We start from the raw sequence: 22,774 nt of genomic DNA, 5'->3' as shown, positions 1-22,774 counted from the left end.
TAAATATGATTAAAAAGTGTAGCTACATGCTATGTAAACTATTGCTGCACAGAAGAGCGTGAGGAAAGCTAAACAACATGAGCACAAGAGAAATTTTAAATAGGGCTTGAGAGAAGAGAAAATTCTTATCACTTGAAAATCACTGCCTCAAAGCCAGTGAGTCTAAGCTGTATAAGTACTATTTAATCTACCTACAAATAAGATCTAATCATAGATGGCTGGGTCACTATCATTCTCCAAAGCAAGAGAAAACTTGCTAGCTCATTTGAGAACACGTCTTTTCTTTTTGTGCAGCTGGATTTTTGGCATACCATAGCTCAGCCCTGTTTGGAGCCTTGTAAAAATCACTTATCTGGGCCTATCAGTAGCCAAATGGAACACTGTGAACATTCCCGCTGGAGCTGCCAGAGAAATGACGGCTCCCTGAGGATTAACTTCGCAGTTAAAAAGAAAGCAAGCCTGTGTTACCACTGCATAATGGCCTTCATCTGTAACCTAGATCTGAGCTGGCTTCTTTCAAATGCTTTTTCACTATGCTATCAGGAAGGGAAAAAACCCATGCAGTTTGCAGGGAACTTCACAGGATCAAATGGTGCCCACAGGAGCCCACCATCCCTCCCCTGAGCCCTTTTGGAGGATGCCTGAGAACAAGGAAAGGTCTCAAAAAGCCTTCCTGGAGAGCAGTGAGGGGCAGTCCAGGGGCCAGGGAACAAGCACAGTTTCCTCATAAGGAAACAGTATGAGGATAAGCACACCCTGTGTGCTCTCCTGCCCTGGTGTGTGGACTCGGGAACAGAAGGGGGACGGTCGCTGCAGTTTCTGGTCACTAAGCCTTTGAGAGCAGGAGACACTCACAGGGCAGCTCAAAGTTCTGCCCACTGCAAATATCAGCGCCTCTTCCTGACTTCTGCCAAGGGCTGGGTCTGAAATAAAGCCAGGGAATGTCACCTTCAAGGCCTCTGCCTACCAGGTTGTTCTGTGCCCAACAAAACATCACATCTCCCACAGCCACTTAGGCCTTTCTACCTAAAATATAATACAGCTTTTCTTGCTGACAATCTTTCAAGTAAACTTCTAAAATGAAGGATGACACAGAGCCTGAGTCCACCAATGCCTGTGTGTAAAAATATTTTTCTTCCCATGGGACAGTCTCTTGGTAGAGCATCAGTGACATGTTGGAGCAGGAAGAAATAAATCCCTGAGCTCATCAACACTGAAGGCCAGTCAGTACAACTAGGGTACAACTGCACTGACCTCAGAAAAGAGCAGTGTTGAATTAGTGTTGAGTAATTAGAAAATGATACCCCATTTATCTTGAGAGCTGTGGACTCCTCATGACTTGGACCACATTCTGACTCTTTGTGGGAGGTTTATCAGATGCAGAATAGAAATCTGAAACGTAACTTTGGACCTGGTCAAGGTAGGTAAGTTGGAAAGAGGAAACTCGGTTTAGACAGCTAATGGGAAGTGCTTCAGTTCAGAAAAAGCATTACTGTATAGTTAAAGAATTTATTAGAGACCAATCCCTCCTTTGCTCATCTAAACTGTTTATTTGATATACTTACATCTATTCATTTATTCCACAGCACGCCCAAGCAGTCTGCCCTAGTTTTACACACTCTAAATCTAAGAAACATAATAAAATCTATCTCCTTACCTGCTCTGTGAGGAGCTCTCAGGTACGTGGTACATGAAGACGTTTCCTCGAAAGGCAGCCCAGTGACTTGCCATGTTTATGATGGGACATGTGATAAACTGGTCACTGATAAAAAAGGAGGAGCAGAGAGCAGACACAGTTGCATAAAAGAAAAAAGGGAAGAACTCCCAAAAGCAACAAACCTCTCTCTATCTCGATAGTTTTCTATTTCTAATTTTCCAAACCAGCTCATATGTCTGTCTTCAAATCAACTGAAGGAAACCACATTCACCCTCTACAAGATTAGTACTACTTAGAATTCACTAGAAGTGCTGCTTGATGGAGTGTTGAACAATGATAGTAAAACAACCAGATCTGACACATAAAATATATCCTGGCAAAAAAAAAAACCCAATCCCATTTTAGTCTAGTTTATAAGGGCTCATGCTTATAATAGGTTAAAGTTCTTTCTGGCACCACTAGGTTGTGAGGGCATCTAATAAGAGGTCTTATATATTTCCTGGGTTAAGGATCAATAATATAATTTCTGAATTTGTATCTGTGAGCTTTCTGTAGAGTTTCCAGAGCTGGAAGAGGTAAGAGACGACTTTTGAAGGTAACCTTCTGGGCTCATCAATATGGAATTTCTGGTGCAATATATCTGGGAGAGAAAGATTAACCAATAAGAGTGCAATGAGAAAGTCAAATGATCAATTTCACACCAGTTCTAAAAGGTACAAGTCAATTAAATGTGTCCAAACCTTCCTACCTTTCCCTTGCCCCGAGAGGTGGGGTTGGAATGTGGGGTAAGCAGGAGCTGGAAGAAGCACGAGCAGTTCAAGAGAAGAGAGGAGACCTCAGTGCAATTTATCTCACTGTGATTCCTCAAGGCAATGTTATTTACACATGTATTACCGCTCCCCATCCCTCCTGTGCCTGAGGACTCAGCCCATGCTTTGGGCGTTTATACACCTTTACCTAGATGAGTGCACACAAAGATATCTGCTGGGGAAGTGGGAGGTTTCAATTCTCAGTTTAGTGAATCTGAAACAGCAGCTTCTCCTTCAGACTTGGTAGGTTAAAAAAGAAAAAAAGGCTGGTGTAAGAACGAACAGTGCCAGAGAAGCATAAAAACACGTTGCTATTTTTAACTGGAATGGTTATGAAAGGCACTGCTTGGGTAGCTATCTTGGTTCAGCAGAGTTTATTTTAAGCTCATCTGTGAGACCACAGGTTTTGGACTGACTGACCACAGGGCTCTTTGACAGTTATGGTTGACAACACCCAAATTAAACAAAAGTTACTGCTCTTCACATGCCTACCAGCATGGGGCTTTAGAGGAGCAGAAGGCCATTGAAAACTAGGGAGTCTGGGGAGAGCAATAACTCTCAAGAAATGCTTTGAGATACATTTCACCATTTAAAATGGATTCTCAGTTGGCACTATGGGAGGGGGTGGGGGTAAAAGTCAGCTCTTCTGAGGAAGTAGAAAAAAACTTAAATACATAGTAACCACAAAAATAAAACAGCTGTCCCTTACAGCCATGAAATACCAGCGTTTAAAGAAAAAAAAAAAAAAAAAAAAAAAGAAAGAAAAAGAAAATTAAACTAATTTTACACATGGGAAAAAAAATACCAGAAAATTGCACATAAAACAAATTTAAAAGTAGAATTATTTTAAAACCACAAAATATGCACAATGTATGTAGTTTATAGCAACCACTTATGTTGCTTTATCACACTTGGTAATCCTGTTAAAACTTTAGCAGTTAATTCCTGACAAAAAAACTTTTATTGGCTTACACATCTATGATGGTAGTAAGTTTTTTTGTTAAAAAGAAACAAAACTAACAAGAAAAATCCCAAAACCAAACCAACCAACCAAACACCAAAGAAACCCATAACCATTCCCCTGTTTTCCTTACCATGTATGTGATGCTGATATAGGTGACTCTCATTCTGTACCTACTGTTTCACCTCACTTTCTGCTGTTGGAGTAATTTCCAGAGTGCTTGAAGCAAAGTATTAGCAGATGCCTTGGTCTCACTACTCATCCTTTTGCTTTGCCAGGAATAAGCTGGCCACTTCTTTCCTTAGCCAAGGTATTTGTCTCATCTCATAAAGGAGCAGGTAACCCCTACAGCCAGGAGCTGCTGAGCCTGAGGAGCTGTTGGTGTATCCCACTCCTGCTGGAAATGTGGAGTGCCAGCCCTTACAGCTTTTCAAAAGTCAGTGTTTGCACCACACTGACCCCTGGGCTGGATGCCAGTGATCAAATGTGACAGCCTTGTGTTGTAACAGCTCCTTATAGAGGGATCTCTGGGTAGAAAGAATGGTTAAAATATAAGTTCTACAGTGGTTTATTCTGGCTTAAAACCTCACTGATCTAAAGAATTACCCCCCAGGGGTAACAGAGTTGATGGAAGGAGACTGAAGACAAGTTCTGGCTTTGATGCCCGTGGACCACAGTGCTTCTACAAGTACTGCAGGCAATGGCCCCAGATGTCATGGTGATGGGAGGCCCATCCCTGGGACAGGCTACAAAGGAGGACAAATGTGGCAAGATGTGCGAGTTGATAAATGGCACAAAGCTCAGCCCACAACACTCTGGCTTGTTTCTTCCATGATCTCAGTGCACCAGCACACCTGGACCACCCAGAAACTACTGTCCACTTTTTGAGTCAGATGTTCCAAGAGAATCTTGGCTTCTGTTCATCTCCTGCTCCCTAAGGCTTTCCCAGAGCAATGTTCTGCAGCTCTGATGGAGGAATAAAAGGAAAACCCTGTCTCTGAGGTGTTGTGGAGAGGCTCACAGTGGGAACAAGAACACTGAGGTTGCAGATACCAAAAGCCTGTAGCTATGATGTCTCAGCTCAGGACACAGGTGGAACAGGTGGAACATCTTAGACAGGCCCTGCTTGACATCTTTGCTGGAACATCTTGGACAGGCTCATTAGGATTCAAGTTAGCAGTTTATAAGCTGTATCACATTAGAAAAGTAAAGAGTTTTCACAATTAATCTGCTCATAAAGCAGAGACAGGAATAGGGGAATAGTTTTTTTGATTCATTTCTGGAAAATCTGTTCCACTTAAACATTCAGTCCCTGAATTTGCTCAGAGTCAGAAAACAGGAAGTTTTCGACTTCCACCTCCTAAAGGTCCATGGAGTGTTTCAATGCAGAGGATGGGAATGCATTTAGTGGAGGAAGGTTGCTTATTCCTCTGCTGACATGCATGAGGTGCTGGATCTGTCCAGACAGGGCAGTGGAGTAGGGAAGGTTTTGGAACACAGTCTGATGAGGAGCCTCTGAAGGAGCTGGGGGTGTTCAGCCTGGAGAAAAAAAGGCTCAGGGGGAACTTTGTTGCTCTTTACAACTGTGAAAACAACACTGGTTTTTTTCAACAATGAAAGAAGGTTGTAGTGAGGTGAGGAGTAGTTTCTTCTCTGAATTCACAAGCAAGAGGAAATGGCTTCAAATCATGGCTGACATTGTGAATAAACGTATTTTGCAGCCTTCATAATAATAAAAAAAAATGTAATTGCTGAAATCAAAGTTTTCAAATCTGACCAAGAAGAAAAAGTATCTGACTGTATAATTAGGGGACTGGGAATAAAAGGCAGACTATTAATTCTACTGTCACAGGGATGAGACAACTCACGAAACTGTTGATGCACAGTGTGCAAGCAATGCAGACAACTGTGACAAGAAACTGCAAAAAGAAGCATTAGTAGTCTGAACTCAATATCCAGCTCTAGAAAGACTTGTCAAACTTCTCACAAGGCATAAAAATCAGTTCAATTTTTGTTTACCAATGCAATTAGAAATCTCAGAGAAAATGAAATCGTATTTCCCATTTTCTGTTCATTTGCATAAGAATTTCTCAAGTTTTTCAGAATATAAATGCACACTTTAGATAAGCAAAACAAACCTTGCTCAACTCCAATCACACAGTTGTAGGAGGATGACTTTCTTACCGGGTGGCGTTTTCCAACGCCCTGGAAAAGGATGAATAATCATCAGTTGAGTGTTCCAGGGAGTAATACCACGTAGCTGCATCTTCAATGAATGAATTGGACTCTTCTCCTCCTAGAGAATTTTGCAGAGCCTGATAAAAGGCTGTCTTGCTGTTGGCTCTTCCTTGACTTTCTTCAAATTTCTGAGAAAAAAGTTCATACATGGAATTCAGAAACAAAACCAAATGATAATTTTTTTAGTGGAACAATGTAGGCTCAGATCTCCCTCTGCTGGAACAAGTCCTCTCTGCTGTGATCTCCAATTCCTAGGGGATTGAGTAGGGGACAGTCCTACTTTTGCTTTCCCTATGCTGTCACCAATGAGAAATACTGGCTTCTTCTGGACACACTGTAGTGCAGAGCCCCTGATCTAGTAGATCCAAATCATAGGTACCAAACTGTGCTGATGGATCTCTGATAGTACAGAAATCCTGCTGGCTCTCACAGAAGGGGTTTCCAGGAACAATCCTCCACTGCAGGTGTGTCCAGTGCTGTCATTCTGATGATCTCCATGAATAAAACTAGAGGGAAAAGAGGGAGTTGCTGTTCTTTTCCTTTGAAAATCCCAGAAAGCAAACATGCTGTATAGACCATTTCATGGCTATGTCACTCTATCTCTTCTGGGAACACCTACAAAGGAACATGGCTGCTCCAAGTTCTGTATTTAGGTCCCTTCTGGAATAATATCTGCCTTAGACCTGGAAGATATTCATTGCAGAAAAGAGCCATCATCTTCAAACTTCATAACCCCTAGGGCCTTTCAGAGAAACCAACAGGGAAATGCCCTTTTTCCTGAGATCTGGAACCTTTCCTAACATAAAGGCACGTTCCCCAGAGCAAAGTGCCCACGTCACAGGGACCATCTTCTACACCAAACTGTGAATCCAAACATATTTTTACCAAACCTGAAGACTGCTGGAATTTTTCAACACATCTTTCCTTAAGGAAGCTTTCTATGTTATCAGTTGAAACTTTACACTTTTTAAAAAAAAATTTCAATTTCAGAAACAAAACATCTTCATGAAAAAAAAAATAAAAATCTACCCTGAACTTTCTTGTGCATCAAGTCCTTTCCAAGAGGACACTATACAGGTGGATATTGCTTGAAACTTGGGTAAGAGCTCCAGAGAAAAGATCTAACAAACCACCTCTATTATTTTGGGCAGTCAGTCTGATGCAAACTAGGCCAGTGTCTGCCCAGTTTAGTTACTGTAGATGCTTTACTTAATATATTATTTCGATGGCCCACAGCTGGTTTTCATCATGCTGCTAGAAGGTCTTTCCACAACCTTATACAGAAAGTACAGATGGAATAATAACTTTTCAGTAGATTCACAGAAATGAAAGATGGAAAATAAGTTCCCATGTGCTGAGGATGAGGTTTGTCCTTAGTATTCTAACACTCTGCGCATTTTGAATAAGTGACTTTAAAGGATTTGAAAACTCTACCAAGTATTCCAAGGTCCAAGAAGATCTTGGCAATTTTCCTTGTATTTTTAATAGATTCTTCTTTTGCTGGATTTTGGCCCATGCAATGTGAAAGAGTCATGTGGTGCCAGCTTTAGTAATACAGCTGTACTTTGAAAAAGATGGGGAGCTCACTCCTGTCACGTCACTTCATGTGCACAAATGCCACATATGAAACTGCACAGCACTCTTGCCTGTTAAATCATTCAGCTTAAAACCAGTAAGGACACATATATTCTTCTGCAGGAAATAGAAATGATCACTGAAGATCAGACTGCAAGTTCATTGAATTCAAAAGCAATTTTTCCATCACAGCTTTGGCACACATCAGTTCAGGTTTCTCCTAACCAGCAGAAGCGTTGCTTTGTTAAGAATCTCTCATTTGAAGACTGGGGTTAGAACTTGTGGGTGAGAAAAGATACTTTTCCCTGGCAGAGCAAAGCCCAATCTCCTGTGTATAAATCAACCCATACAAGCAACTTTCATGAATGGTTAGCTTTTTAAAAGGGATTTGTTTACTTGTTCTACTCTTGTCATGGATACTTAAACCAGAGAGAAACTAAGTGAGAAAAACCTTAGGGTATTGATTATGAATTTAGGAAGTGATCCATCACTGTCTCATCAATGGTCAAGTATCCAATAAAGGTTATGGTTGAAAACCACAGAGAAGAAGATGGATCATCATACACCAACATATGGTTAAGGTAACAAATCTCTGTCAAATGTTTTTGTAAATGCCAAAAATAGGTGAAAATGAAGTTTCATGAAAAAGTTTTTGAATTAAAAAGAAAATCTAAAACCAAAATAATTTGGTAGTTATTAAATACAGGAGGATAAGTTCAGGATAGGAAGTCCCTGAGCTGTGAAGTGCTAGAGGTTTGGAGAGTTTTTACCAGAAGTACCAAATTTGCTTTCCCTATTCTTACAAACAGCCTCTTTTAACCACTGCTGAAAACAGCATTTTGTGCTGAACAGCCCCTTGATTTACTCAGTGTGGTCAGCCCTAGGTATTTAATGTCAGAAGTCAATGAGAAGAGGCAGAAGGCTGGCTTGGCAAAAAAGGAAGGTGTATACCCAGCTGAAGCAAGGCCAGGTGATAAGGGAAGAATACAGAAATGCTGCTTGCCACTATAGGGAGAGAGTTCATTTGGCCAAAGCTCAAGTGGGGGGGAATCTGCCAGAAATGTGAGGGGCAATAAAAAGTGTTTTTCAAATATATTAATGAAAAAAGGCAGTGTAGAAATAACAATGACCCTTTCCAGAATAAAGATGTCACTTCCTCCACAGGGACATGGACAAGGCAGAGATGTTCAACACTTTCTTTGCCTCTGTCTTCAACACCGATGATGGACAATGAGGGCCCCAGTGCCCTGAGCTGGAAGACCATGACTGTGAGAATGATCAGCTCCCAGTTGACTGAAATTGTGTGGGATCTGCTGCTCCAGCTGGATCCATACAAATCCATGGGGCCTGATGGGATTCAGCTGAGAATCCTCAATGAGCTGGCTCATGTCATTCCAAAGTCTCTCTTGATGATTTTTGGGAGTCTTGGGAATCAGGAGAGGTCCCAGTTAACTGGAAGATGATGAACATTGTCCCAGTTTTGAAGAAGGACAAGGAAGACCCAGGGAACTACAGGCCTGTCAGTCTTACTTCAGTGCCTGGTAAAGTTATGGAGATCATTCTGGGAGGTATTGAAAAACACCTGAAAGACAGCACAGCCATTGGTCTCAGTCAGCACAGCTTCATGAGGGGAAAGTCCTGCCTATCAAACCTGATTTCCTTTTATGACAAGGTAACCCACCTAGCTGATCTGGGAAAGGCAGTAGATGTAATCTCTTCGGATTTCAGCAAAGCTTTTGATGCTGCCTCTCATACAATCTTTCAGGACAACATGTCCAGCTTTCAGCTGAATTACTGTGCTACATGATTGGTGAGCAACTGACTGATGGGTCAGGCACCAAGGGGTGCATGGAATGGGGTGACATCAGGCTGGTGGCTGGTCCCTAGTGGGGTTCTGCAGGGCTCCATCCTCGGCCCAGCTCCTTTCAGCATCTTCTTTAATGACCTGGGCACAGAACCCAAAGGAAGTTTGCTGATGACACTAAATTGCCAGGGCAAGGGAGGGGAATGTCCTGCTCTGCTCTGCACTGGGGCTGCCTTACCTCAAGAACTTTGTGCAGTTTTAATATAAAAATCTGCAATAATATAAATAATATTATAATTATATAATAGATACTAGACAATATACTATATATAATATATAGAATATAATATATAGTAATATCATATTTATAATAATAACAATAATATAATTATAATAATATTCTAATATAAAAATGCAATATAAAAAAAGATTTTAAGAGAGCATTCAAAGAAGGATCACAAAGATGGTGAAGGGTCTGGAAGAGAAGGCATATGAGAAGCAGCTGAGGTCACTTGGTCTCTTCAGCCTGGAGGAGACTGAGGGGAAACCTCATTGCAGTTACAATTTCTTTGTGAGTGGAAGTGGACAGGCAGGCACTCATCTTTTCACTCTCATGAACAAAGACAGGACCTAAGGGAATGACCTGAAGTTGTATCAGGAAAGGTTTGGGTGAATGTCAGGAAAAGGTTCTTCACCCAGAGGGTGGCTGGGCATTGGAACAGTCACAGCACTGAGCCTGTCTGATTTCAACAAGTGTTTGCTCAATGCTCTCAGGCACACGGTGGGACCTTTGGGCTGTCCTGGGCAGGGACACAAGTTGCACTCAATCTTGAAAGGTCCCTTCCAACTCAGCATACTCTGTGATTCTACTCTATGATTCTGTGATTCACTGTGCCTATGTACGGATTTCTGTGGTCTTCAAAATGCCCCCAAAATGGCAATTTTCTCAGAATAATTTCATATATATATATATATATATATATATATATATATATATAAAATATAGCACTGTGAGGCCCTCAAGACATGTTGACTCGTGAAAGAGGGCTCAGGCAGAGATGGATGATAAAGAGAAGATGGTAAGATGGCAAGAATTTTCATCCCTCAAACAGCACTAAAATAGCACAACCTGAAACAATTTCTTAAGCATTGCTTTGGCTACAGTATAATTTAAACATCTGACTTAAAGATAATAGCCAAAATCAAAGCAATATGTTCAAAGTAAAATTCATTAATATTAAAAGGACAAAATATTTTAACTTCTGAGAAACATTCAATTCAACCAATTTTCCATGTCCAACATATGTTCCCATTATAAAATATATGACCAAGGAACAATTTTCAAATCACAGTAGATACAACAGCTGCTACCTGATTAATAGAAACAGCTGCACATCATGTAAAATAATTCACATTTTGCTGACTTTTAAAGAGGCATTAGGAATTGGCCTCGGAGTTATAATGGGATTTTCTAAGAAACTATTTAAGAAAATAATTAAAGGCAGCAGGTGCACTTCTTTCTACTCTTCTGATGATTCAAAATCATAAACATTGCCTAAATAATGAGTTAAATACTGCTTAATGTCCTTGTTGCTGCACGATATCTTATGGAGCATATGAGTGAAACTGGCCCAGGGTTTCACTTAAAAGGAAATTGTAGCAGTAGGTAGACCAAATATTTACATCTTCCAAGGGGAAAAATGTACTTTTCCAACAAACTGGAACAGTGGTAATGCTAACAGTGCACGTACAGATCTTGGGCTTTAAATGGCTTTTGACAAACACTGTCACAAGAGATGGTGAAAGACCTGCCACTATTCAGCAGAGTCTTCCAGGAATTCTAACTAGTTTTGATATGAAGTAAAGAGTTCAGCCCATTCCCCTCACTAATGGCATTTATGGACACATTTCTCCCCTGGTCATTACAATAAATATACACATATCTACCACCTGTTGTATATTGCTGAATACCTTTTTCCATAATAAAATTAACTGACTGTAATAAAGTGCAGGATGGTAGTTCTGTTTGCTTACATGAGGTAAATAAACTAGATTTCTAACTACCCATTACCCTATATCCTGGGTTTGGGTTCTGCATCCAACTAGATTATACTAAGGAGGAAAAGAAAAATAAAATAAATATATGAGTTACAACCTCAGTCTTTCAACAAAATCCTCGCAATGTGGAGATTACATAGTAGGTACTTAAGAAGTGGAGGATACAGAGTGGGCTATACTGACCTCCATGAATATACAGATGAACACAGACATGGAGCAGCATGAGTGAATCCATAAATGTAATGCCATTAGGTCCTCCCACCTGAGCATCACATATAGGACAGGGACAAAATTTTGTCCAGTTGGGAATTGAAAGCAACATTTTTAGAGGTTTCTGCTCAGCTGCCCTAATCTATGACTGCTCAAAGCTAATATTCCCTGAAGGTCTGCCATGGGAATTGCAGTGAATGGGTTCAGGCTTAACCACTCCATATGTCACATATTAGTGCATTATGGTGCCACTTGCCATTCCCTTAACAAACTGCTTTGTTTCTCACATAGTTTGAACCTTGTGATGGCTGCACTGAGGATGAGTAGGAAGTGCTCCAGGAAGTGATGAATCTGTCTCAGTTCACATGAATAAGCATTTCAGTGAATGCCACAAAATGGACATTTCATGGGCATACTCTCTGCTGCAAACTGAGAGACCTCAGCATTTAATTGTAAGCAAATCGCACATAAATGTTTTGCTAGCACTTGAGTGGTACCTTCTGTCTTACTGATACATTTTTAATAGCAAAGACCTTAATAGGCACAAGTGCAGTGTTGCAGTGGGAGTTCAGAGACACCCAGTGTAACCCAAGGCCAGTAAGATCCCACAGAATAACATGGTGCCAACTGGATTTTCCACCTTCTGGTCTGCTTGCAGTCTAGAGGTTTCTCACTTCTATGTGAGGGGTGTGAAGGGTTTATAACACTTACAACACTTACGTGCAACTTCAGTCTAAGGTGATAAGCTTTCCATCATGTCTCAAGCTTGCTTGCATCCAAGTGGCTAAAAGTGTCTCCTTACCATTTACAGGCTCAAAACTAAGAGAAATCAGGATTACTAGAGCAAGTCCTTGACTGAATTGCCCAGCACAGTTATTCCCAAGAACTGGTAGAGAAAGTCAGTAGGGGCTAAATGGTTTTACCCCTCACTCTTCACACTCTACACTGAATTCATCCATCCTAAAGAAGATAGAAATTAGGACTTTGCCAGTTCCATGTGCTTGCCAGAGCACCTTTTAGCTATGTTTGTCTACTGAAATACATGCATGGATCTTCTCTCTGCAGAGCAGGAACACAGCCAGAGGAGGATTTTCACCCCAGGGAGGTTTGGTTCCCTCTTTTTAGAACAGATTAAATACTTTGGGCATAGTCAAAGGCAAACTAGTAATTATGCCTTGGTTCCCCAAGTTCAGTTCAGTGCTCTGTCCACCAGCTAAGTCTTCCCACACTCCTTAGTGTACCAGTAAAACCAGCTTTGGCTGTTCCTAGAGAGGTGTAAGTGAGATTTACCTCAAAGGAACCCTTAAAAGCAATAATGTAGATAATTGGGATATGGCATGGATTGTCTCAAATCTTCGAGGTCTATTGTGAGGAGAGGACATTTAGCACAGGTTAAAGACCTCTGGTGACATTTATAACAGAGGAAATGGGGCACAAACTTCCAAGTAACAACCACCATCTGCACTAGTTTTTGTACTTTTGCTAAATATATCTGTGGCTTATCCAGAATTCATCATCAGACTGACTGCAACCATACATGGTCATGGCTGGCACATAGAAATGCTGCTGAAGACCTGGAGAATGCAAGTTCTGAAGCAGCTCAGTGATGGAAGGAGAATTACACTTTCCCAGCAATTAATACCCTGTGTTGACAAGGGAGAAATCAGGAAACTTCAACCTTGCAGCAAGTCTTTAAGAAAACAACCCAGACAGGAATAAAGACTGGTCAAAGCATTCCTATTCCCTCAAGTCCCAAAAACCTGAAGCCATAGAAAAATAGCAATAGAGGAAAAAGTGGATTAAAAAAATCATCAGTAGATATGACACTTTCTTATGGTTGAGTTACACCAACTTACTGAGTTCCCTTCCAACCTTATTTTCTGCAAGCCTTTAAATAAAAAAGATATTTCAGATTTTATTTTTGGACAGGTAACATTTTTCTGCTAAACTCTCATTTGCAAGTGTTTTTTTCGTTTCATTTCAAGCTGACCATGCTGGGATTTAGCACCTGTGCCTTTCATAAACACCATGATTTGTTGCAAAAATTTTAATACAACATGGAATTTCATCTCAATTTTGCAGACAACTGTCTCATGCACAAACAGTGGTAAAGGAAAGAATTTCTCTTCCTAATCTTCATCACAGGACTTGTAATGAGGTCACTGAGGTTTACTTCCCTCTCACAGAGTCTGGATAATTATCTGCAGGCCTTTGTCATCACACTGTATCTTCTGTGCCTTTCTCCTATGACTTTCTCTTGAAATTGATTCCAAAAGAGAAAAATATATGAAAAAAGAGAAGGAAAGTTCTGATAGAGTGTAAACAAGTCATATGAACTTAATTCAGCTGGGCCATTAATTCTGAATTAAAATGGTCCATGTGCTATTGGCCACCAGAAAAGAGAAGCTGGGACTGACATTTCACTGCCTTCTAAGAGGTGAAATCCACAGAGTTATTGCAAGATATTGCAAGCATGGACACAATTCTTTTTGTTTTCACCAGTTTCAGTAAGGAAATTTAGACCACACATCAGGCCAGTGCTGCTCTTTATTACAGTTAGTCCATACTCACAATCATCTTTACAAGAAAATGTACTTCTAGGAGACAACAAAGGAAAAGACTGCTAAAAAAACCTCAAAATGCTGACTTAATCCTGCTGCACAGTGAAGAAATTTATAATCAAGTTGGTTTTTTCTTTGTGAGATACTACTGAGATTGAAATATAAATAGGATTTTAAAGACAATAGAACATAAATACTAAATCACTTCTGGTCTCTTATCTTTTCATATCTCCCACAGAAATATTAATCAACAAATATAATTATGCCATTAGTCATCCTGACCAAGACTGGCCAGAGAAGGACAATGCATTTGCATATTTCCATGAAGCATAATTCACAACTTGCAGAAATCAGAAAGCATCTCTCCAGGCTGCATATGATTGCTGTTGTCACTGTAATCACTGTGATACCAACGGTTCATTAACAGTGTCTTCCTACCTTAATTGCCTTGGCTCTGCTGATGAGACCATCTTGCTGAGCACTTCCAATGAGCAGATCTACTTTCTGAAGCTGAGGGCGCTGCAGGGCTTTAGCCAAAGGTTCCCGGAGGTAAATTCCATCCATCACGGGACCCCAGTATTGGAATGGGCCACTGATAGCTAGCAGCTATGTTGGCAAAAAAAAAAAAAAGAGCAACAATTGTGCCATTAATTCAGCTTACCCTTTAAATTCTATTTTATTTATGCTTAGTTCAACTGATCTGATTCCCTTCAAGTGAACAACTGACCAGGTAATATAAGTGCAAACTCATATTATATATGTATCAATAGGAAACAATGATTTTGCTGACAGCCTCAGTAGGAGAAACAAAGAGGCCAAGAGAAATTATAGTCTTATAGTCACAAAAAATGTTGTTTTAAACTAGGGATTGACTCCATGCTGGTCCTCATTAGAAAACTTATTGCCAGTAACTGTTTTAATTTGTGGGTAAAGGATCCATCTCTAGAATTATTTATACTGCAGCTTTCACAAGCCTCCCACTTCAAATACAGAATACTGACTTCCCATCCTGCTTTGTTTTCTGCATAAATTCTGTTATTAAAGCTAGAGACATTTGACTCTCCTCTAGAGTAACACCCAGTGGCAGGCAAGAGGGAACTGAAAGAAGGCAAAAAACAATATTCAGATTTTTTTAGTGGACATGATTAAAGCAGTGTAAGAGGAATTTAGTCTAAAGGAGAATCAAACTGTGAGTATTCATAGCTCAGAGCTGGATGTCATGGACAACAACTTCCTTCCACCAAAAATAGTCTGGTTCCTCTTCCACAAGGATTCAGACTAAATTATTTTTTAAGCTTTCTCACAGTTTTGTGTGAATGGAAACTTTCTGATTCCTTGCCAATGGCATATGTTTTGCTACGTTGTACCTTAGTTTGAGCATCATTGAGGACACGAGCAGGCAACTGGCGAAGGCAGGCTACAATTTCCTCACTGGTGGATGAAGGGCATCCCACATCTTCAGCCAGGGCTGCTGCTTGGGTCTGTGCTCTCCTTGTAGTAATTATGGATGCTGGAGAAAAAGCTGAACCTCCCTAGAAAAAAAACCCACAATATCAGTCAACATATGTTGTCAGAACACTTGGTTTCCTGGTGCAGGTAAAAAAGATGAGAAGCAAAATCTGTCCATGTGCAGAATGTAAAACCCTGGCTTTTAAACTAAAATGAGTTCTAAAGATGAAAGTGAAGTTAGGCTGTTCCCAGCTCTCCCATGGTTATTTTGGAAAATTCTAAGTGTCTATATTATGTTTCTAACCAAACCACAAATCTTCCAGAAAACTTTGGTGGAAGGAGAAATATTGAGACAGGAGCAGATATTAAGAAGGTGCTGTGAGGCACATGAGGGAAGGGAGAGCCCATCTTACAAGAGGACACTAAATGGAGTTTTACCACAGCTCTGATAAACAAGAATTGAGAGCAGGTGTGATGTCCACAAAGAGCTGTTTCTACCTCGGGACAATGATGGTACAAGGACAAATGAGCATGAAATATTCACATTGAGTGAATCAACTTTGGATTGAAACCAAAGATAACTAGCACAAGGGTCTGGAAGTGCTATGAACTGAGAAGTAGGAGCAAAAGACTAAAGGAAACTGCAGAAGATTAACCAGGGCATGAAGATCAAAACCAGAGCACAGGCTACAGTCCAGTCTCCACCCCAGACTCTTCACATTCTTCCTACAGCTGAGCCAACATAGCAAATGTTCTTAACAAGAAAGGATGGCACAACGTTTTTGAGTAAACATGAAAACTACTTGTTGACAATGCAGATAAATTCACTTGAATCTGATAAGATCTGGCCTAGAACAGAAAGGTTGGAATAGCTCTGACTGGTTCAAATGACTAATTTCCAAACATTTGCATCAGTTTACTGATAATAGATGCTATAATTAGCTTCTGTCCTCTAAAAAACCCCACAACCTAGATGCATGATATGAAAGATCCCTATCTATTGAACTGATTAACTTACTTTTTAGTGAATTTGTTCAAAGCATAACTACAAGTCTTGAAAAGCAAGCTAAAAAGAATCAGGAAACAAACAGCAAATCTTCAAATTGAAATTGTCTCAAATCTCTGAGCCCAAAGAAATCTGTGAAGCCTTGGCCAGCACCCAGGACTTTTTTTATATTTCAAACAAGCAGAGCCATTGATACTAATGGGATACCATTGCTCACAACTAGAGAAATTGGTTTCCAGAAGTAGTGAGAAAGAGGTTATTGTTTGGGTGTAGAGACAGTCTCTTTAGCTCACTGTGTGCAGAATTTTGACTAGGCTACTACCCTCCTGAAAGGTTTCTCTTATTTTTTAACAGATCTGGAAAGCAAGTACTGTTATTAGCTTAGTGATTGAGATGAAGATGGTTGCAGATAAACAAAGGAAAAACCTGATTTTTAATCTGGGCCACAGTAAGGGCCACCTCGAGTTTCAAGAGGGTGGAAGAATGAAGAAATAAACTCCACTTGGTCTTATTGTTCACTTCCACACTCAATTTTGATTGAGAACTCAAGTGAGCAATGGGCTTTATCCTCTCATGGGATTTGCAGTGGCCTATTTTGTGTTTCTAAGGCACGATATTTGCCAGCTGCTGACTTGGTGCACTGACTCAGCTGATCATGAGGGAGAAAGAAAAATATCTTTGATGAGACTATCTTGTCTGTGGGTGGGTTCCCAGCACACAGAGTGAGAACCAGGTATTTTAACCTGGCCTTTGGAAGAGCATGTTCATCAGGGCTATGATGAGTAAGACTAGAAAAGAGATAACACACCATGGCAGCTTCCCTCAGGAGAGGAGCTTCCTTGCATTTCATGCAAAGCAAGGAATTAGGAGCCCCCTCAATACAGCAGAAAAATTAAATCCAGGACTGCACAATATTTGCCCACTAATCTGGCAAACATATTCTTCCTCATCAGATCTGAACGTGCTCAGCATACTTTATCAAGTGCCCAGTACCTTCAAATGCCATTCATTTAAAACACAGCAAATCAAAATCATAACAAATTAAAGGGCTTCAGTTCCCTGAACTCCAGAAGTTTCACAAATTTTGAAAATGTCAGTTTCTGTGGAAATTATAAAGTTGCCCTATTAAAATGCCAAGTTTGGTAGGGAAAGAGTACTGAAATCAGATGATACATGGAATCCAAAAATTCACTGGAACCAAGCAGCGCACCCTTGTGTGTGCTTGATTTTGATCACATTTCCTCCAGGAGAGCCTAAAACCTATGCAAAGTTACCCTGTCTTAGGTATCTACACTCTGAAAGATTGTCCTGAGGTCATGTATTGACTAAAACAAAGACTGAAAAAGGTTCTGGATAGAAATGTTGCCTAAGTTCTCCACTGCAGGGACAGAACTAAAAGCCTGGGCAGGCAAATTTTCACGTCAGAGCACGGGATGTGTATGGGCTGGCAATAGACATGGTCAAAGCTCAATAAGTAAAACAAAGCCCCCAAACTTCTGCAAATACATTTCTGAGGGGAGAAGAGCTTGATAGAGCCTCAGTCTGGCTGTGGATATTTTCTTTCTGTGAGTGGTTACAACAGGTTTATTTGCTATTTATTCTGTAATTTTTTTCCATTTTCCATGTTTGCTTTCTTTGGTCACACCCATATTCAGGAAACAAGTCTTGCATCTAGGGTTTGAAAGAGACCAAATCTTTGGGATTTGAAAGAGATGGGGTATCTACTACTTTTAATCATATTTAATTTTTACTGGGACCGGAAGCATGGGATAGAGAAACACAAGGCACTGTTCAAAGAATATTTGAAAACAATACCATTATGTTTCTTTTCCAGGTGCATCCAAAATATGTTCCAGGCTTAAGAAACATGGCTCCTCTTAGGGCAGAAATTATGCAAGCAAAACTGTACCAGTTCTCCATTTTATAATTTCACATCAAAATTCAGGGTCGCTGTTTCTTCATTATTGCCAAAAAAAGCCCCTTCAGGAACAAATAAGTGAGAACAGAAGCTGGCATTGCCCACAACTAATTTTCTTTCTTTTTTGAGCCTGCAGTTGTCACATCAAACAGAAATCTTCCCTAAATACTGAATCCACATTACAGGTAGGCTCAGGACACAAAGAATAACAGAGCTACACTTAGCAGTTCTCTCTTTTCCTATAAAACTATAACTTATTTGTGTGATTAATCCCAGCAACCAGTAATGGAGGACTTGTGTACTTTAAAAAACAGGGCCACTTAGACAGAAGCAGAAATAGTGGAGGGCCTGTTTATTTCCATTACATGACACCCATATTACCATCAACATGACAGAATCATGAATCAGAAAACCAAAAATCATGAGATCAGCTCAAGAATAACAAACACTGTGTTCTTTTTGTTACTCCTCTGTTTTTTAATTCTCCAGGAATTCTCCTGTACCTATAACACAAGAGCTAAAAAATTCACTTTTAAAACTAACAAGTGATATCTTCAAATATCCCAGCAGAGTTGTTTTTTGAAAGTGAATCTCTAAAAAAAATTACATATACAATAAAATTTAGTCATTAGCCACTTTGTCATCACTAGGGGATCATTTAGACAGGATTTACAGGGAACTGAGCCCACACACACTTCTTGTTTTAGCTGTCCTTGCAGATTGACCCACAACAAGGGGGAAGAGGAGACAGAGGAAGTTCCATTGATATTTTTGACACTGACCCAGTCGAAAGTGTTCAAAAGTGCTAAGGAGAAGTAGTTGTAGCTGTGTTACACAATCCATAACCACATTATTACACTGCTCTCCAAAATCCATAGGAATAGGAGGAACTTTACAGTTTTGAGCAACACCACTTACGACAACAAGTGATGGCAATGAAAATGGGAGACAAAGCCTTCAGTACTATTTAGTTGAGGGACCAGGAGCATTGTCAGTATTTCTTCATTTCCCTTTTCAGTATTAGGGGTTCAGCTACACAGTAGAAATTCAAACACCAGGAAATGTTGCAGCTCACAGAGGTGAGAAGCAATGAATCAGTACTATGTGAATTCTCACTTCGTTATCAGGCTGTGACCAGCTGAGTGAGGCTGGTGCCTCTTGCAAACTTTTCTTTTGGGACATCATAGCTCAACAGACTTTCATTGGTGCTATCCTGGCCATCCCAATTCTACCTCCACAAGCTCTTGCTGTTGTTCTGATGAGATTATATAAAAGAATATATAGACCTGTGTTTGGTTTGTGTTGCCACGTTTTGGTAGTGAGGGAGTCTAAATTAAATAATTGCAGTATTGCAAGGAAGAGTGAGAGTGGAAAATCCCAGATGGTCATAATCATGCTTTCCTTCTCATTATCCTGCTCTGTTTAATTGGTAATAAATTAAACTAATTAAAATAAATTAGTTTAATTTCCCTGTCTGGGATGGTAACTAGTGGGTGATCTCTCCCTGTATTTATCTTGACCCATGAGAATTTCATTTTATTTTCTTTCCCCTGCCAGCTGAGAAGGGCAGTGACAGAGGAGTCCAGTGGGAAGCTGGTCCAGCTAGAGTCAACCCACCACACTGTACTCTGTATCTTTGTCTCACAACATATCTGGAAAAGACAATTGCCATATAAGCTGCAGTGATGAATGTCTTTTAATTCCTCATTTTGCTTGGAAGCTCACTTCTGCAAATTTTTTCAAAAATTATTCAGAACACATTTAATGATTAGAAACGTCACTGGAACTAGATTTTATCACCAACACTCTGCAAACCCAAATGCAGCTTCCTCTCCTCACATCGTGACCTCTTGTTTTTTCCAAACTGACATGAAAATGAAATTCTTTCTTGAGCCACATTATCTGAACACTTGCACTCCCTGCAAGTGAATGCAGCTTCTCTGATGGCTGCAACCAAAGCAGGCTTTCTGTGAGCCATGCAATGCAAACAGCAATTAGAGTAACACCACCCAAAAATGAGATCAAAAGACATCTAATGCAAACAGTCAGACCAAGGAAATGTCCTGAGAATTCTACTTTCCCAAAAGAGCCAGCTGCACAGCAATATTTTATTTGTTAAAAATAGGCACTCTCCAGGCTCAGATGCACACAGTTCCCAGCCAGAAGTATCTGTCAGACCATCTGGTTTGACCTCCGGGATAGCCAGGGCTCTTCCATTTCCTGACTGCTGAGCTCAAGTGCTTCCTATCACTTAAAACACGGCTTGTGTTTCACAAAGCCTGGTCTTGCATGAAGCATTTAAACTGGGCTCAGAGACACAGAGAAACAGATACTGCAGCCTTCCCCTTGGTAGTCTGTGCCTAAGGATAATCACTCCGTGGACAGGCAACAGCCCTTTATTTCTGTTTGAGGGTGTCTTCAGTTTCAGTTAATGCCAGATTAAAGATACTGTTTAAATCCCATTTTTTCTCCCCATAAAAATAAGCAAGCTGCACCTAAGGGACCACTGACTCACTTTCCAAATTGGTGTAGGAGATTATTCTTTAAAAGACTGGACTTAAAATATTTTCAGAAGTTGTTTTCAATTTGGACCCTATTTGCTTCTTTCTTGCAGGGTTGTTTTCCAATGTTCTTCACTGTTTTTCCTTAGGTATCCAATATCAAATAGTGACAAGTCCTTACAAGACAACAAGGTTTCAGGGCTCTGTGTGATGACATAAATGTCATTTTTCCAGGTTTTAATGAAATCTGGCTTCAAGAGCCTGGAGAAATAGAAAGATTTGGGAGCAGCTCAGGGAGTCTCTGTCACAGCTAAGACATTTGGCAGGCACCTGGCAAACACCAGCACAGGGAATGTAACAGGGAATGGTCAGGTCAGTCCAGCAATGGAAGGGGAGACTGAGAAAGAAACATTTTTCCCTCCGTAATTGTCTACTAGACTGTAATTTCCATATAAAAATGGGGAGAAGGCATGAGTTCTCTCTCTCATGTCAAAAATAACATTTTGAAAAAGGAAGATTTCTTTTTCATATGCCAGCCTTTGCAAACCCCTCTTTGCTGACATCAGAGGCAGCCCTGCAAGGACAATGTTCCTCTCACAAGTGACTCACAGAGTGTCTGTGTCAGGTTAGTGACCTGAATAACAGGATATGAATATTTCTAAGATGACATATAAAGCCCCACTTAATTCATATAAGCACTTTCTTCCATTTAGATGTTAACACTACCTTATCAATTATCCTATTTGAAACAAGGTATTAGCTAAATGCACCAAAAAGGTAAATCAGCTCTCATCATTGCACAAGAGCAGACAGCCACCAGCAACAGGCAGAAATGACATGGAAATGGAGAATTCTGTCTACTGCCCTCCACTACAAACTCATCTGTTCCTCTACAAGCACCATATAAACAGTGCCTGAGATTTACTGTGTTCCCAGCAGATCACATTCTATCAAGCAAGTCCAGCTTCTCCTTAAGTGTGACCAATCTCTCCTGCTCAGTCTGAGACCTGTCCCATTCCCAAGTGCACCTTAGGATGCAACCTTACTTCTTGTAAAGGCACAAGAGTCCATCAGAGACAGCCTCGGGCAGAGGGTGGTGAGAAGGATCAGGAAAAGGCTCTGCCTCTGCCTACTCCCACATGCACACATCCCCCAATCCATGATATTTTAGTAATTCCAGAGACACTGTTCATCAGTTCAGTGAGTGCCATTAATGGACATGCATGTCACATCCTTAGAAGAAAGCAAGAAGGTCCTGAACAATCAAAATATAACTGGCCAGGGTAACCATGGAGCTGTGCTACAGACTGATTAGCTTATCAATTTCCCTAGTGCTTTCCTGTCCCTTTTAAACTGAGGATTGCTGGTACAGCCCATCAAAGAGAAAGAATATTCTCCTGAAATTACCAAATTACCAATTTTTGGCAGAGCTCTGGAGATTTGATCACTGTTTCCTGGTTTCAATAACAGTTACACAACAGCTCCCACATAAGCACCTACTTGCAGCTACTCTGGTGTGAAGCAGGAAATCTGCTTGGGCTCGTTGGGTTATTTTTTCTTTGGGTTTGTCAAGGGTTTTTTATATTTTCCTATTCTATGTTAGGGATATGAGTTTTTCAGATCCCATCTTGATTATAAATGCAAAGGGCAAACCTTAACAAATCCCTTTGACTTCTATATTCATATCCACAGTACAATATTCTTCAGGGCCTTTATTCAGGTTATTTAACAGGCCAGTATCTTGGTTTCTCCATCTCAGACACTGAGATGAGGAAGGTCCTGAGGCTTCTGAACTTTTTACAACTAATATGAAAATGGGCTTCACAGACTGACTTTCAGTCCATATTTCTTCATGGCTGATCTTAAGCTTCATTTGCAGACAGAGGTACTTTGGGGTACAGAGTGAACCATAAAGCAAAGCATTCCTATTCAGACTCAATAAGAGAGAAAAAAATGTTTTGTGCCTCTTCCTGTCTGTCAGGAAAAAAATAGCAAAACTGCATAAAAGAAAACAGTTGAGGAATGAG

General features: G+C 40.3%; 1 protein-coding gene across 1 annotated transcript in view; it reads right to left on the bottom strand.

Annotated features, from left to right (window-relative positions):
- The window catches only part of TG (thyroglobulin), a 145,106-nt gene that overhangs the window by 15,338 nt on the left and 106,994 nt on the right, over window positions 1–22,774 (bottom strand). Inside the window, exons 42-45 of the mRNA XM_015652915.1 lie at window positions 15,241–15,405; window positions 14,312–14,479; window positions 5,612–5,793; window positions 1,658–1,762 (exon numbers count right to left, since the gene is read on the bottom strand). Of these exons, the coding sequence (XP_015508401.1) occupies window positions 1,658–1,762; window positions 5,612–5,793; window positions 14,312–14,479; window positions 15,241–15,405 (620 nt within the window). The remainder of the gene's footprint in view (window positions 1–1,657; window positions 1,763–5,611; window positions 5,794–14,311; window positions 14,480–15,240; window positions 15,406–22,774) is intronic.

This window comes from Parus major, chromosome 2 (genome assembly GCF_001522545.3).
Source record: "Parus major isolate Abel chromosome 2, Parus_major1.1, whole genome shotgun sequence".
In the NCBI taxonomy this organism is placed as follows: Eukaryota; Metazoa; Chordata; class Aves; order Passeriformes; family Paridae; genus Parus; species Parus major.
Note: the sequence above shows the minus strand (reverse complement) of the source record. Positions and strands in the feature narration are given on the sequence as shown.